Below are 13873 nucleotides of genomic sequence, written 5' to 3'. Positions count from 1 at the left end.
ATTTCTTTTTTTTGGGGGGGGGGGGCTAAATTTACTCTGTGTTTAACGCAATCATTTTCGATTACAGGGGCATTACTCTTCAATGCCTTTTAAAACAGTATGTGTTTCTGAAACACAGGTGCCCCCGTATGCAAACATTGCGAAGATTAAACTTTTCATAAATGCAAATTATATATTGTTCCCAAAGTAGGGTCTTATCACAAGAAAAACAGGTGTGAAGTATGAAACCCCCTCACCACCTGATCAAAACTTAGGGCCAATGAAAAAGTTTGAAAGGTAAGTCAAAGTCCAAGGTCAAAGTTGTTGGTTTCTTAAGAAAGGTCTAATGTCACAAGGGTTACATATGTGAAGTATATGTAATCCCTAGCAAGGATTACGTATGTGTGAAGTTAGAAAACCCTAGCCCTTACCGTTCAAAAGTTAGGGCCAAGGTAAAAGTTTTTTTATAAGTACGGAAATCTCCTAGGTCAAGTTTAAAGTGTCAAAGTTGTTGGTATCCAACGAAAGGCCTAAATTGCAACAAGGAATATATATGTGAAGTATGAAACTTCTAATATCGACTGTTCAAACGCTCAGAGTAAAAGTTTATTATTTACTGTTCAAAAGTTATTGCCAATGTTTAAAATCTTGTATAAAAGTGGTCAAAAGGTCAAATTTGCTGGTACTCAAAAAAGGTGTTGTCACATGGAATATACATGTGAAATATGAAAGTTATAACTCCACCCAGTTAAAAAATATGGACAAGGTTTGAGTTTTGCAGAAAAACGGACAAACAGACCGATATACAGAGAGACAGGCAGACGAACGGACACGACAAAAACTATATACACCCAAATCTTCGATTACGGGGGCATAAAAATAAAAATTCTAATAACATTTTTTTTATATGTTGACTGACATAAAAAGGATTATCCTCAAAATAGTCACTGCTTGCCAGACAAAAATAACCGCGAATCTCGAAACAGTAAATGCCTGGAAAGTTTGGCGTTCCCAATGTCAGCATTGCCAAAGAAGTGATTTCAACTGGGACATTATTTGGTTTTTTTTTATTATTATTTTTCTTGCAACTGATTAAAAAGGTTGGAAAATGCAACAACGATTGTCTTGATGTGATAAGGAGTCGACATATTTTTCCAAAAGAAGCGTTTGGTGAGTTAACGGCATAATACAACTCTTCAAAATTATGTTTGTTAAAGGAATGATTTCTCTTTTAACTGTGAAGGAATTTTACTCATGACCTTGAAATCCACCAGGAAAGAAATTAAATTTAAAAAAAATCCATCGTCAGTTCATTGCAACAGATATATGTCTGTAGGAAATCACATACTAAAGGCCTTCCCTGCATATATTTTTTTACTCAATATATTGGATTTTTTTAATATTTCCACTGTCATACTCAGCAACAAACAAGTTGTCGTTTTTGTCAGTAGATAATCCCCATAGATCTTTCAGATCACAGTTATTTATATAACTTAGAAATTGTCCATCTTGGTCTAGGATATGGATACAATGGTTATTATCTGTTGTCAGAATATGGTTCTGACTATCTGTTGTTATTCCAGAAGGTTCAAATCTATCTTTCTGTAAAGAGGAAGAAGGATAACCAGTGTATCTAAATCTGAATTTCCCATTTTTGTTGACCACTACCACAGAGCCCATTCCCAGTCAGCCACACAGATATCTAGGTTTCCATTCTCAGTGATGTACTTAATGTTGTAATTTCCTGAGTACAGAGGTTTACCCTTTTCATCAAACTGGATTATTTGTTTCTCTGTGGAGCCTGAGTAACGGACAACTTTGGTTTGTGATTTCCAAACGTTGTACATAGTAATCAGGAGATCACCACAATTGGTAACATACATATTGAGAGGTGTCCAGTCCTGTAGTCTGATCACCTCCTCTGTCTGTCCATTCTTCACTTTATTTACAACCCTTGTTATCGGATCAGAGTACACTAAATCTCAATCACCTGTCACTGCTATATCACCTGGCATTTTCCCTGTTCTCGACTTTATTTTCCTTATTTTAAAGCCTTGAATGCTAAAACATTTCATTTCGTTGACTTCTGCACTCGTCCAGATTTCTTTGTTATTGATACAAATAGCAATACGGAGATTTTCGTACCCAGTATTAATAGTAGTGATTAGTTTTGGTTTTTCTAGCAATACTCTTGTTGCTTTTTTCGGTTTCCTCATCTCGTAGCCATTTTCTTCTGTTGTGGTGGATAATGGTGATAAATATCCAAACAACTTGCAAAACTTTGCCGAATGGATCGTCTTAGAACTGAATTCTGGTAATGATACTCTAACTTTTGGTGGTAGTCTGCTGAAGTCCTTGGTGTCTGAACTGTATTCTATAGTCAACAACACTTCATTTGAATCATTTTTTTTTCTCTTTATTAAAAGCATATGCAATATACAACATATTGAATATAAATTGTAACATACATCACAATTAATGTTTTTATGTTCATATCAGAGTAGTAATATTGCTTCTATAGAGAAGGAAATAAAAAAAAATATATAAATGTATTATACGTATCATAGATATATAACAAGCATTTTGCTTTTTTTTTCTATAACAATTTCTATATTCACGAATTTATCTGTTCAATCTAATGCAATTATTTTAAGAGCACATATAAACTGATGCAATAGACAAAAATTGTATACTACATAAGGGAAGATAAATAAATATATATTGAATGCAGGTTTTGTATAGTATTTATACAATAAAAAAAGTTCAAACTAATCCAGGTAGCAAAGGGAGTCCTATTCAACACCAGCACTGTCCATAATGAGGACCCCTAGCTACCACACATGAAGACTGGTTTCTTCATGTGTTGGATAGGCAATTGTCTACACATATTTTTTTTTACATTATATATATTTTTTTTATTAACAGTTTGCTAAATCATTGTACAAGTTGGTTCTTATTTTACCAGTTTTTTTCACAATAGAATTATATAAAACAAGCCAATTTTTAGCATATGATTTCAAATTTTCTTCTGACATTCTTTCATTATTGAATCGACTCTTCATTTTATATTTATAGATTGTAAAACAAATAAATGATATAAGATTATTCAAAATACAAGTTTTCTCTGAAAAATCACTATAAAATACCAGCACAATGCGTTTCCATGAAACGTTAAATTTTAAAAATATACCAATTTTTTTTTCCACAAGTAAGATGTAATTATACAAGAAAATAAAAGATGTTCACTATTTTCGGATACATTACATAACTCACACATTGGTGATACATCTTTATTCCATTTACTAACACTTATATTAGTATTTAAAAGACAGTTAAGCAGCTTGTAATTGAATTCTGCAATCTTTTTGTCATACATATTACAAATTTTTGAAATGTATATATTCTTCCATAATGATTTATCATCTATGTTAAAATATTTATTCCACTTATTCTCATATATTGAATTCTGAAATTTGGATTGAATTAAAACAGAATAATAAAAATCACTTTTTAAAGATTTGATCGACTTAAAACAATTGTTTCCAAACAAAAACGAGTCATTGTTATGAATGTTAATATAATTGGCATAGGAGCAATCAAGCCTTGATTTAAAAGGTCTTAGTGTCTTTTTTAGCATAATATATTCACAGTATATATTGTTTTTACTTTTTAATTTATCCCAAAAGTAATCTATCGCATGCATTTCACCGTTTTCATCAAAAAGATCTTTTACATATAATATACCACTCTTGATCCATTGTTCAAAACATAATGTTTTTGAATCATACCGGAATAAATTATTGTGCCAGATAAATTGGGATAAAAATTCTTCCTTCAAAATTTTGTTGGTTTGTTTGATTTTTTTGCACTTATTAAACATTGAAAATACTTCAACATAAAACTGTGGGAAATTAGTCAATCCCCAGAATTTTGTATCATTCAAATTGCAACTCGTTGTTTTAATGATATCATTTATAGATAAATTACTTTTTTGTAATAGACTATTTAAAGTAAAGTGTGTGAGTGTATCTTTATCGAGTATTTTTCTTACCCACGAAGCTTTTGCAGCAGAAAATTTACTTTCAATGTCAACTATTCCTATTCCTCCTTGTTCAATTTTACCCTATCAATGTATTTCGTTTAATTCTCTCTCTTTTCTTCCATAGAAAGTTATAAATGATTTTTGAAGCCCTTTTAAAGAATTTTTTATCTGGATTAGGTAAAATAAACGCATTATAGACAAGTTTTGATATCGCTAAAGTATTTATTATTGTACATTTTCCAAATATTGTTAAGTTGCGTTTTCGCCAAACACTTAAGATTTTTTCAAGTTTTTCAAGTTTACTTAGCCAGTTTTTTTCATAGCACACATCTTTATTATGATCCAAGTATATGCCAAGAGATTTAACACTTTCAGTTGCGATTTTTACACCGAATAGGTCATTATTGTTGCAATACTCATCAATTAAAGAGCCAGTTAAGATACATTCAGTTTTAGATAAATTAAGTTTCGGACCAGCAACTTTACTAAAATGGTGAATAATATTAAGAGTAGTTGCCAATGAGTTGGTGTCTTTTAATGCATTTGTGCAGTCATCAGCATGTTGGACTATCTTGATATTTTTTGAAGCTTTCTCATTAAATGATAGGCCATGTATATTTTCATTGTTTCTAATTTGGATAGCAAGTATTTCTTCATTTGAATCATAAATTTTTTCCAAGTTTAATATTGTTTGATCAATTGAAAACTGTATCTTCTTATATTTCAATTAAGTGCTCTTTTAGAATATTTTCATGCTTCGTTTTCATTTTTCCTATTTCAATTTCTCTACAATTAAATCTATTTTTCTGTGCCATTCCTTTCCATATTTTATCAAGGTTGTTGTAAGATTCTCATATTCTCCATCTAAGTCAGCTAACTGAGTTTCTATTTCAGTTGAAACCCCTATATAAGTTGGCGAAATTGTATTTTTAATTCTGTAGTGTCTTTTTCAATTTCTTTTCTTTTTGAATAAAAGAGGTCAGAAAGAGTTGAAATAATATGCCACTGGTGTGCATCTGACAAAGTACACAAAGAACACACAGAAATGTTGCACCTTTCACAGTGAAATTCACAGTCTCTTGTTTGATGTGCTGAGCACTTAGGATAGATTAATGTTGATTTCCTTTTTTGGAAAGGGACAACTTTATGTTTTTCATAGTCATCAGAAATATGTTTTCCTTTACAAGGAATGCACAGATTGACATGACAGAAATCAGAGTACATCTGTACTAAAGCATCCTCACAAAGGTCACATTGGATGATATGTTGTGCACTCCTGCTGGGATCCATATTAAATCTAAAAAGTTAAAGGTACAAATGTACATTTATCTTGGAAGAATCTTTTCCTTACCTACTTTGTTTATCTTATTGATTTTTTTAATGTCTGTGAAAACAAAAGTAATTTAGAAGTACTTCATATATATTATTAGCCTCATATAACATTTTATACTGATTCATTAAAACATTAAATATTGATTATGTTAATAATCAGAGTTTATTACCCAAAACAACTCTATCTAGAATTTACAGGCTTTCTATAAATAATTTCCCTCAAAGAGCCCACATACTAGAATCACGTCATTTATCTAACCAATCAGAGCAGGTTACAATCTTCGAAGTTTCAGCAGTTGTGTTTACATACACAGAAAAGATTTGATCATACTTCATACTTTCAATACATTCTTTAACGTTCCGTTTTTGGACAGATATTTCTATAAATTGGATTTAACTTTCGAGATGTGAAGTGGGAGACTTAATGATTTAAGTGCGTTACCCTAGTGAAGAAACTGAAAACTCAACAGCTTGAAATATGATACGATGTCTGTGCTACATAAATTTTGATTCCTGGGTACTTAGGATAGTAGTTTGGTGACATTTACCTAAGTGAAGTATTTGATGTGAAGAAAATAACATTGTTCAATATGCCGCATAGAAACGCAAAGAGAAGTGAAGATTCTCGCCCGAGTTCGGAACAAAACGTTTTGGGATTAGGCCTAGATATGACCAATCCACGAAATTGGACGGTTTCAGAACTACGACAAAAACTCAATTCCATGGGAATTTCCGTTCCTAAAAGTTTTAATGCAACCGCATTGAGATAACTATACTACGAAAATTTCGAAAAAGACAACCGCCAGGAGACAAATTTGATTTCGCGGGAAGAAGTAGAGTTGGGCGGATGTGACGTCACAGAAACCATTATTAGTTCTGGGGAACCCTCTCAAAGCGGAAGTACAAGTGTAAATAATGCCAGCGACAATCGAGAGTTACTTTCGACTTTGCAATTGATGGCGCAATCATGCTCAGCGCTTCAACAGACAGTAAATATACTTCTGGAAAAGGATAAAAAGACTGAAGAGAATCCTCTCCAGAAAGTAATGACAAACGCAGAAAGAGGAACATCAGGAGCGACACCTTCCATTCATTGCAAATTCAAAACACAGGTACGCTTAACACTGTTAATATAGGGGTTCCATCGAAAGAAGTAGGGCACATAGACCTAGTAAATCCTGACATCAGGAAGAAAATCTTAAAGGGGGACGACATAAGTTTGTGTGCATTATTAATACCTGCGTACGAGACTCAGCTACCACCAACATCAGACAAAATAGACAAGCCAGACAAGCGCCTCTCGCGAAATCTCAGCATAAGCGAATTTGTGACTGCATTTGGGCGTTTTAAGCGCATTATGTGCGCACCAAACGCATATCCTTGGAGATAGGAAGAATTAGACACATACCTGGCACACATTATTGAGGTTCATAATGTATGGCCTTCAAAGTTTTACGAATATCATAAATTTTTATCCGCAAAGTGTGCCATAGCATGCACTGAAACAGAACCATGTGCTCATCAACTGGAGCAAAGGGGATGAGGAACTACTCAAGCGAGTTGTAGCTGGTGCCGAAGTCAGGAAATGTGAAACATGCAGATCAACAACTCATTTAACAGCTATGTGCAGTGTTGAAACAAAATCTGAAGAGAAAGACAAGGCAAAACAGACAAGATCTTCAAGTCACAAAGATCGCTATGACAGACAGATTGTTTACGTAGAGGGTCAACCGGTATGTAACAATTTCAATTACAACAGATGTGCACTGCCATACTGTAGGAGAGCCCATGTGTGTGCAATCTGTTTTTCATTTGGACATGGAAAATAACAAATGTCCCAAGCAAGAGACAGGCAAAACTGCAACTTCGGAGACGACCAAGACAAAAAAGCAAAATCAAAGCTTGTGACTACCTTCAGAGAACCAGCCTAAAGCCACTACTCCTATCAACATTGAACAATTAAAACATGAATTACAAAATCACCCAGACAAAGAATTCGTAATTACATAATTCATGGTCTTTAATCTTGTTTTGATATTTTTTTCGGTGATGAGTTTCATATGGACACATCGTTTGAGTGTAAAAATTTAAAATCTGCAATGGAGGATCCAAGTACAGTAGATGAACTCCTGGAGAAAGAAGTACAGAAAGGGTTTGTTAAATGTCCTTTTGACAGTTTAGAATTCCCTACTTACAGAGTAAGTCCATTGGGTCTTGCAACAGGCAAATACTCGGGGAAAAAACGCTTAATTTTGGACTTGTCTTCTCCTCAACAAAAGGAAGATGTGGATAGTATCAATGACTTGATAGACAAAGTAAAGTGCTCGTTAAAATATGTGAAAATTGACGACGCCATTAACAAGATCAAAGAACTTGGAAGAAATGCAATTCTATGTAAAACCGATATTAGTGATGCTTTCAAACTTATTCCAGTGACACCAGAACTGTGGCATTTGTTGTGCGTTAAATAGAGAAATAAATATTATTATTTTGTCCGCTTACCTTTCGGCAGCAGAAGTTCACCAAAAATTTTTGACCATTTGTCACAAGCAATAGTATGGATTGCCTACAATAACTATGGAATTTCCAATATATTTCACTTATTAGAGGACTTTTTGACAATTGACAATCCAGGATATATTAGTGAAAGAACGATGGCTATCATTTGCACGATATTAAGAGGCTTAATATCCCCCTTTCATTGAAGAAGACAGAAGGTCCAACAAATTGCTTGGAATATTTGGGAATCATATTAGACACAGAAAAGATAAAGGCCAGACTGCCCTTGGAAAAGATTGATAGGATTAGATCTTTTATAACCGACTTCTTGAAAAAGTCCTCAGTAACAAAAAGACAATTATTACAGTTACTGGGCCATTTCAACTTTGCCGTCAAAGTGATACAACCGGGCAGAGCCTTTACATCCTACCTCATAGCTTTATCCACAACAGAAAACAAACTACATCATTATGTAAAGTTCTCAAAACAAAGCAGAGAAGATCTGCACATGTGGTTAGTCTTCTTAGAGAAATGGAATGGTGTATCAGTATTCTACGAAAGAAATCTAACAAGTAATGCAGATATGGAACTGTATACTGACGCTTCTTCGATGCTATGATTTGGAGGTTATTTTCAAGGCAGATGGTTTTCGGAGTCCTGGCCACAGGAATTAACCATAACATTGAAACAACCCATCTCGATAGCATTCAGAGAACTTTATCCTATTGTGACTGCGGCCATATTATGGGGGATATGTGGTCCAAGAAAAGAATTTTATTTCACTGTGACAATGCAGCAGTTGTTGAAATCATAAATAAGAGAAGATCTCCAGATCTTCCCATTTCTAGTTTAATGAGAACACTTTGTAGGGGCTTTTAAAATAATTCAAAATGAAGATAAAGGTAAAATTCATTTGAATTATGAAACAATTGCTGAATTAATTTTTATCTCATACTGATACACAAAATCAATACAAAAGTAAAAACATTTTTGGTCATGCATGGAAAAATTGAATACTGTAGATCACTTTTTTTAGTTTTTTATCAATTTTCGCGACACCTCTTATTTGCAAGGCAGAGATGAACTCTTTCTTAGCAAGAAAACACTAGTCTATAGAATCTTAAGTTTTGCTAATAAACAAGAAAATGATTAGTCGCCAGCACACTGTTTTGCCTAACACATGGTCTTTAGAGCTATACATAAGTTTACCTTGTTTATTTTATGCAATTGATTTAAGCTTTACTCGTGCCTATATTTGATATTATGACATTTAATTTTAAACATTTTTATTCGTTTTTCTCATTTATTTTTTTTTCATATCATTTTTAGAAAAATAAAATGAAAACTTTATTAGCCGAAAGTTTGTTTGCTCATCTGGAATTAGATGTCACAAGATTCCGAACGTTTTACTTCTTTTGTATTTTTGCAGTCAAGGGTGTATCTTTACGGAAATAATATTGATTCTGCAAGATTTTCATTTAAATTGATACAGTGCTAGTACATGTGGTTTTATATAGTTATTTTTTTCCTTAAACATTTACGGTTAGTGATTTTTTTCACCCTTTTCTCGTACATGTATTTTCATATTTTTTGTATCAGTATTCTGTCATTTTGGCTTATACTTTGTTATTATAGGTAAATGCCTTATTTTGTCTTAAAACAGATAAATAGATGACGAAAACCCATTCTGTCTTCCTGCTCGGTTACAAGTACATAATAAAAAAAATAGTCGTGCTGAAACTCTACCCAACTTTAAAGGCAGTGCCCATACATTGTATCATAGCAAACAAAAAAAGTATTTGAAAAAATACATGCGAAAAGTATAAGGCAGAGATTGCCAAAAGGGAATGAAAGGATAGAAAACTGAAAGTGTATATTTTATATACAATTAATTTAAACTTTTGTATTTCGAACATGGATAGGTCGAAGCAATTTTGATGTCACAATCACTTTTATTTAAATATTTTACATTTGATATCTTAATTTCTAGGATAGTTTAAGTTTATTTTTGGTCCTATCGAGTTTGGGATAAAGAGATTGTACTGTACATATATGCTTATCCTTATTAAATCATTGTGTCATGATTAGGGTAAACAGATATATTTCTATAAACTTTGTTTAATTCTGACAGTATATCAAGAGACTGGATGGATTTAATCTATTTCAACCACTTTGCTAAACATTAGTTAATTAAAGGAAAAAAATCCTTAATCTTGATAGAAAAATTCCGGAAGTCTAATGGTATACAATAAGTAAATATTTTTTAGAAACACTTGACTTGTAAGACAGATGTTTTTGATGAATGCTGTAATAATAATATAACAGGTGTGCTATACATAAGGCAAAAAAAAATAATTTCTTGATTCTCAGGCCCTCCCTAATCTCTTCCAAGGGTGCCTCATTGACCCTTTTTATTGGTAAATCAATAAAATAAAAACAACAAATCACACCCCCCATCATTTTTTGAGGTTTTGTACTATATAAAAAGCTGCCTCATTATGTTTTGGGGCAACGAAAAGAAAAAAAAAATATGCCTCCCTCAGTCATCATATTTCTTGAAGAAAAGGTCTGAGAACCAAAGGAATTCACTTTGCCTGGCCTAAGGGTATTTAAACAAAAACTTACTTCTACAATCCCGAATTAGGTATTTGCTTCCCTTGGAAAAGGCACCAAATCCCTGGACGCCCGCCTCAGACTTCAGTTTCTCTATGGGAAGATGGTTACAGTATAACAAGGCCATTCCAGGCTCAAGTGCTATCAGTAACTGGTCCCCGGCTATTCCAGACTAAACAAAAATCAACATCTCAGCAAGCCTTAAACAAATATATTCTTAAAAGATGTTTTCAAACTGCATCCTCAATTAAAACTCTACAGTGTACTTTTTTAAACTCAGGTTTGTGGTTTTTCATTGCAAATTAGTTATTTTTAGTTTTCGGGGTTCTTTACATTTCTAAAGTTACAAAAAATTTAAAAAGAGCAAACTGAGGTTTCATTGTGTGAAAACAACAATATAGAAATCTTTAATTCTTTACCATATGTAACTTAAATCGACTCCAGTATATGTGCAAAATTTAGGGAAAATTTACCGTCTGGATATTTTTAGGGAACCGTCTCAGACCACAGGTACAGGGTTATATGACAATTTTCGGTCTTCAGAGCGAATTATACAAATCCAACAATATACTTTTTGCTCAAGTTATAAAACGTGATGAATAATATTATGATATACATTAAACAGAAGAAACACAAAATGCTATCGTCTGCTTTCCAGAGGAGGCATCTCAAAATGTCAAAATAAGTGATATTTTCCTGTTTTTATGAAGTACTACAAAATATGATACAGAATAGTTTTATGCCAAAAATAGGAAGATAATTGTCAATGATATTCTAAAAATAAATTTAGTAAATGCTTTTATGGCATCTTAATGACCCCCTCTTAAAAACTTCAGTTTATCCTAAAAGCACAAACACACTATGACGACCTCAATCTATAATTTAAAAAATCGCTGTTAGAATCAGTTAATAAAATTGTAATAAAGCTTTTTAACGCGTAATTTCTTAATTTTGTTAGATGTTACTTATTTTGTGAAAGAAAGGGTGCTTTAAAAGAATAGATACGCCTTATTTGACTTTGATGCGCGAACTATTGTGCAATGGAAACCCCAGTCGGCCCCCTGAAATCTTAAGATATATTTCATGAAAATATCTGTAACAAAAATAAATCTAATTTGAGGTTGCTAACATTACCCTTAACTAGTGTATAGCTCAATTATACCCTAACTGCCGCCTCTCTCATAAACTGTCTGGCAAGATCGTCCCAGATAGCAGGTACTGTTAAGACCCAACCTATATCAGTTTCTCTTATCCCTGCGGCTCGTTGTTCTAGAGTATGTAATAGGTGACGCCTCAGGAATTTAATGGCCGCTGAAAACACATCCAAAGCCACCATCTCCTTCCCATCTATAGATTTTATTTTTATGGCTTTTGAAAGTGGTTCCTGTGAGAAATATGTACAACATCTTCACCATTTTTAAGACATTCAGTCTGCTAATTAAAAAGGATCAATACGAAATCGAATCTTCAATGCACAAAAAACTACAAACATGATTAATATATTTTTTTTCAAATTCTAACCCTTAAATTTCTACCAATACCATTATACATATTTTTCTCAAATGTATCTATTTTAATTATCTTTCTACCTTTACTTAAAATAGGGCTGTATCTTAGAATTGAAATAGCAGGGGACATTAGCAAGTAGAAATTAGTTAAGGGTTCCTCTCCTAACAGAATATTGATAAGAAATACAAGAATACCCAGAGGATTACGTCATTATAAACGGAGTAATTCCCGGCCCCTTAAGAAAAATCTTAACTCTAAATAATTATCAATTTTCACAGATTAAGAGATGAACTTGCCTGTCTGTTAAAGATAGACATCTTGAACCTCTTGAAATAATACCACTCCTCATGTTCCTCTTCCTCTGCCAGTTCTGAATATTTATTCTCTGCTTCGTAAACAAACGAGTCGAACACCCTGTCTTTATTGAACAGAACACAGGTGGGGGTATTTAGGGTCGATAGACTCCGGGAGCCTGCTGCCCAGTTGCAGAAGCTGACCTTCAAAGGGTCGTTTTCGTATTCATGTTTATAGGAAAATGCATAGCCGCTGTAGGTGGTACCTAAATCAATGGCTGCCACCAGCGGTTTTCTGGTAGAGGGCATGTTCTCTTTGTCCCAAGTCTGAAAGGATAAAAAAACATCATAAGGATTTCTTATCCGAGAATTGATTTGTCCAGAGAATACAGTAAACAAGAATGAAGAGAAGAAAGAAATCCCAAAAGATCAGAATGTATGTATCAATGTCTGGGGGATCAAATAATGTGTTCACTGTGTTAAAATGACACCACTTACCCGTGCCTCCAGCATGTCTTTTGTCGTTATCTTTGGTTTCTTCACTTTGTAGCCATTTTCCTCTGTTGTGGTGGATAATGGTGTTAAACATCCAAATAACTTGTAAAACTGCTCTGTGTCTATTGTCCTTGAACTAAAAGTTGGTAGTGATACTTGAATTTTTGGAGGCAGTTTGCTTAATTCCTTGGTTCGTGAGATGTATTCCATGGTCAACGATACATCATTTGAATTTTCAATTGTTCAAGATTTAGAAGTGTTTGTTCAATAATAGTCTGTATCTGTTTAATTTCTTTCAAATGATCCTTTAGAATACTATAATGCTTCGATTTTTCTTTCTCTATTTCAATTCTTAATTTCTTGACAATTAAGTCGACTTCTCTGTGCCATTCATCTCCACATTTGATCAACGTTGTTGTAAGATTACCATATTCCCCATCTAAGTTAGCTATCTGGGTTTCTATTTCATTTGCAATTTCTGCATACGTTGGAGAAAGTAAGTTTTCTAATTCTTCAGCATCTTTTCTAATAACTTTCCTCTTTGGATAAAAGAGATCAGAAAGAGTTAAAATGACATGTCCCTTATATTATCAGATATAGTGCACAACGAACACACAGAGGTTTCGCATGTTTCACAGTGAAACTCACTGTCTCTTGTTTGATGTGCTGTGCACTTACGAAAAATTAAAGTTGACTTTTTTTGTCGGAATGGGACCACTTTATGTTTGTCATAGTCATCAGAAATATGTTTTCCTACACAAGGAATGCGCAGATTGACGTGCGCAGGGGTGATAAGGAAGCATACAAAATATTCTACCTTGACTAAAGCAGTGCTACATTATGACGTTATAGTCGGTGAGATGACGTCAATTGTATAACAAAACTTTTCGTTGTATTGGTATTTAGAGATGTAATTTAACTCTAGAAAATGAATAGAATAGTGTAAACATTAACAAAAATAAAATGTTTTTATTTCTTTATGATGTATCTGTCATTTCGATTAAATTCTACCACCGATGACGTCATATGTGTACATCAAGTAACTTGGGAATAGATCATGTCGTGTAAAGAGAATTTGGCTAAGACGACATGTACAAAGATACGTAAAATT

The 13873-nt window shown here is 33.2% G+C and overlaps 3 protein-coding genes across 3 annotated transcripts; all 3 read right to left on the bottom strand.

Annotated features, from left to right (window-relative positions):
- Positions 1 to 1643: 1643 nt before the first annotated feature.
- Positions 1644 to 2839, bottom strand: LOC134281844 (uncharacterized). The gene is made up of 3 exons (XM_062764283.1): positions 2815 to 2839; positions 2125 to 2353; positions 1644 to 1932 (listed from the first exon to the last, which is right to left on the bottom strand). Exons 1-3 carry the CDS (start codon positions 2837 to 2839, stop codon positions 1644 to 1646), a joined length of 543 nt encoding a protein of 180 aa, XP_062620267.1.
- Positions 2840 to 10436: 7597 nt separating this feature from the next.
- LOC134281852 (heat shock 70 kDa protein 12B-like) lies at positions 10437 to 11854 on the bottom strand. Its single transcript, XM_062764290.1, has 2 exons — positions 11628 to 11854; positions 10437 to 10637 (listed from the first exon to the last, which is right to left on the bottom strand). The coding sequence occupies exons 1-2, from the start codon at positions 11799 to 11801 to the stop codon at positions 10452 to 10454; spliced, it is 360 nt and encodes a 119-aa protein (XP_062620274.1). The 5' UTR covers positions 11802 to 11854; the 3' UTR covers positions 10437 to 10451.
- A 392-nt stretch (positions 11855 to 12246) lies between these two features.
- LOC134281843 (heat shock 70 kDa protein 12B-like) lies at positions 12247 to 13537 on the bottom strand. Its single transcript, XM_062764282.1, has 2 exons — positions 12766 to 13537; positions 12247 to 12594 (listed from the first exon to the last, which is right to left on the bottom strand). The coding sequence occupies exons 1-2, from the start codon at positions 12970 to 12972 to the stop codon at positions 12247 to 12249; spliced, it is 555 nt and encodes a 184-aa protein (XP_062620266.1). The 5' UTR covers positions 12973 to 13537.
- Between the last annotated feature and the right edge of the window lie 336 nt (positions 13538 to 13873).

Source organism: Saccostrea cucullata, unplaced genomic scaffold (assembly GCF_032062105.1).
Source record: "Saccostrea cucullata isolate Sc308-1 unplaced genomic scaffold, CSIRO_AGI_Scuc_v1 ctg897, whole genome shotgun sequence".
NCBI classification, from domain to species: domain Eukaryota; kingdom Metazoa; phylum Mollusca; class Bivalvia; order Ostreida; family Ostreidae; genus Saccostrea; species Saccostrea cuccullata.
The sequence above is the reverse complement of the archived record's forward strand: the minus strand, read 5'-3'. Positions and strand labels throughout refer to the sequence as shown.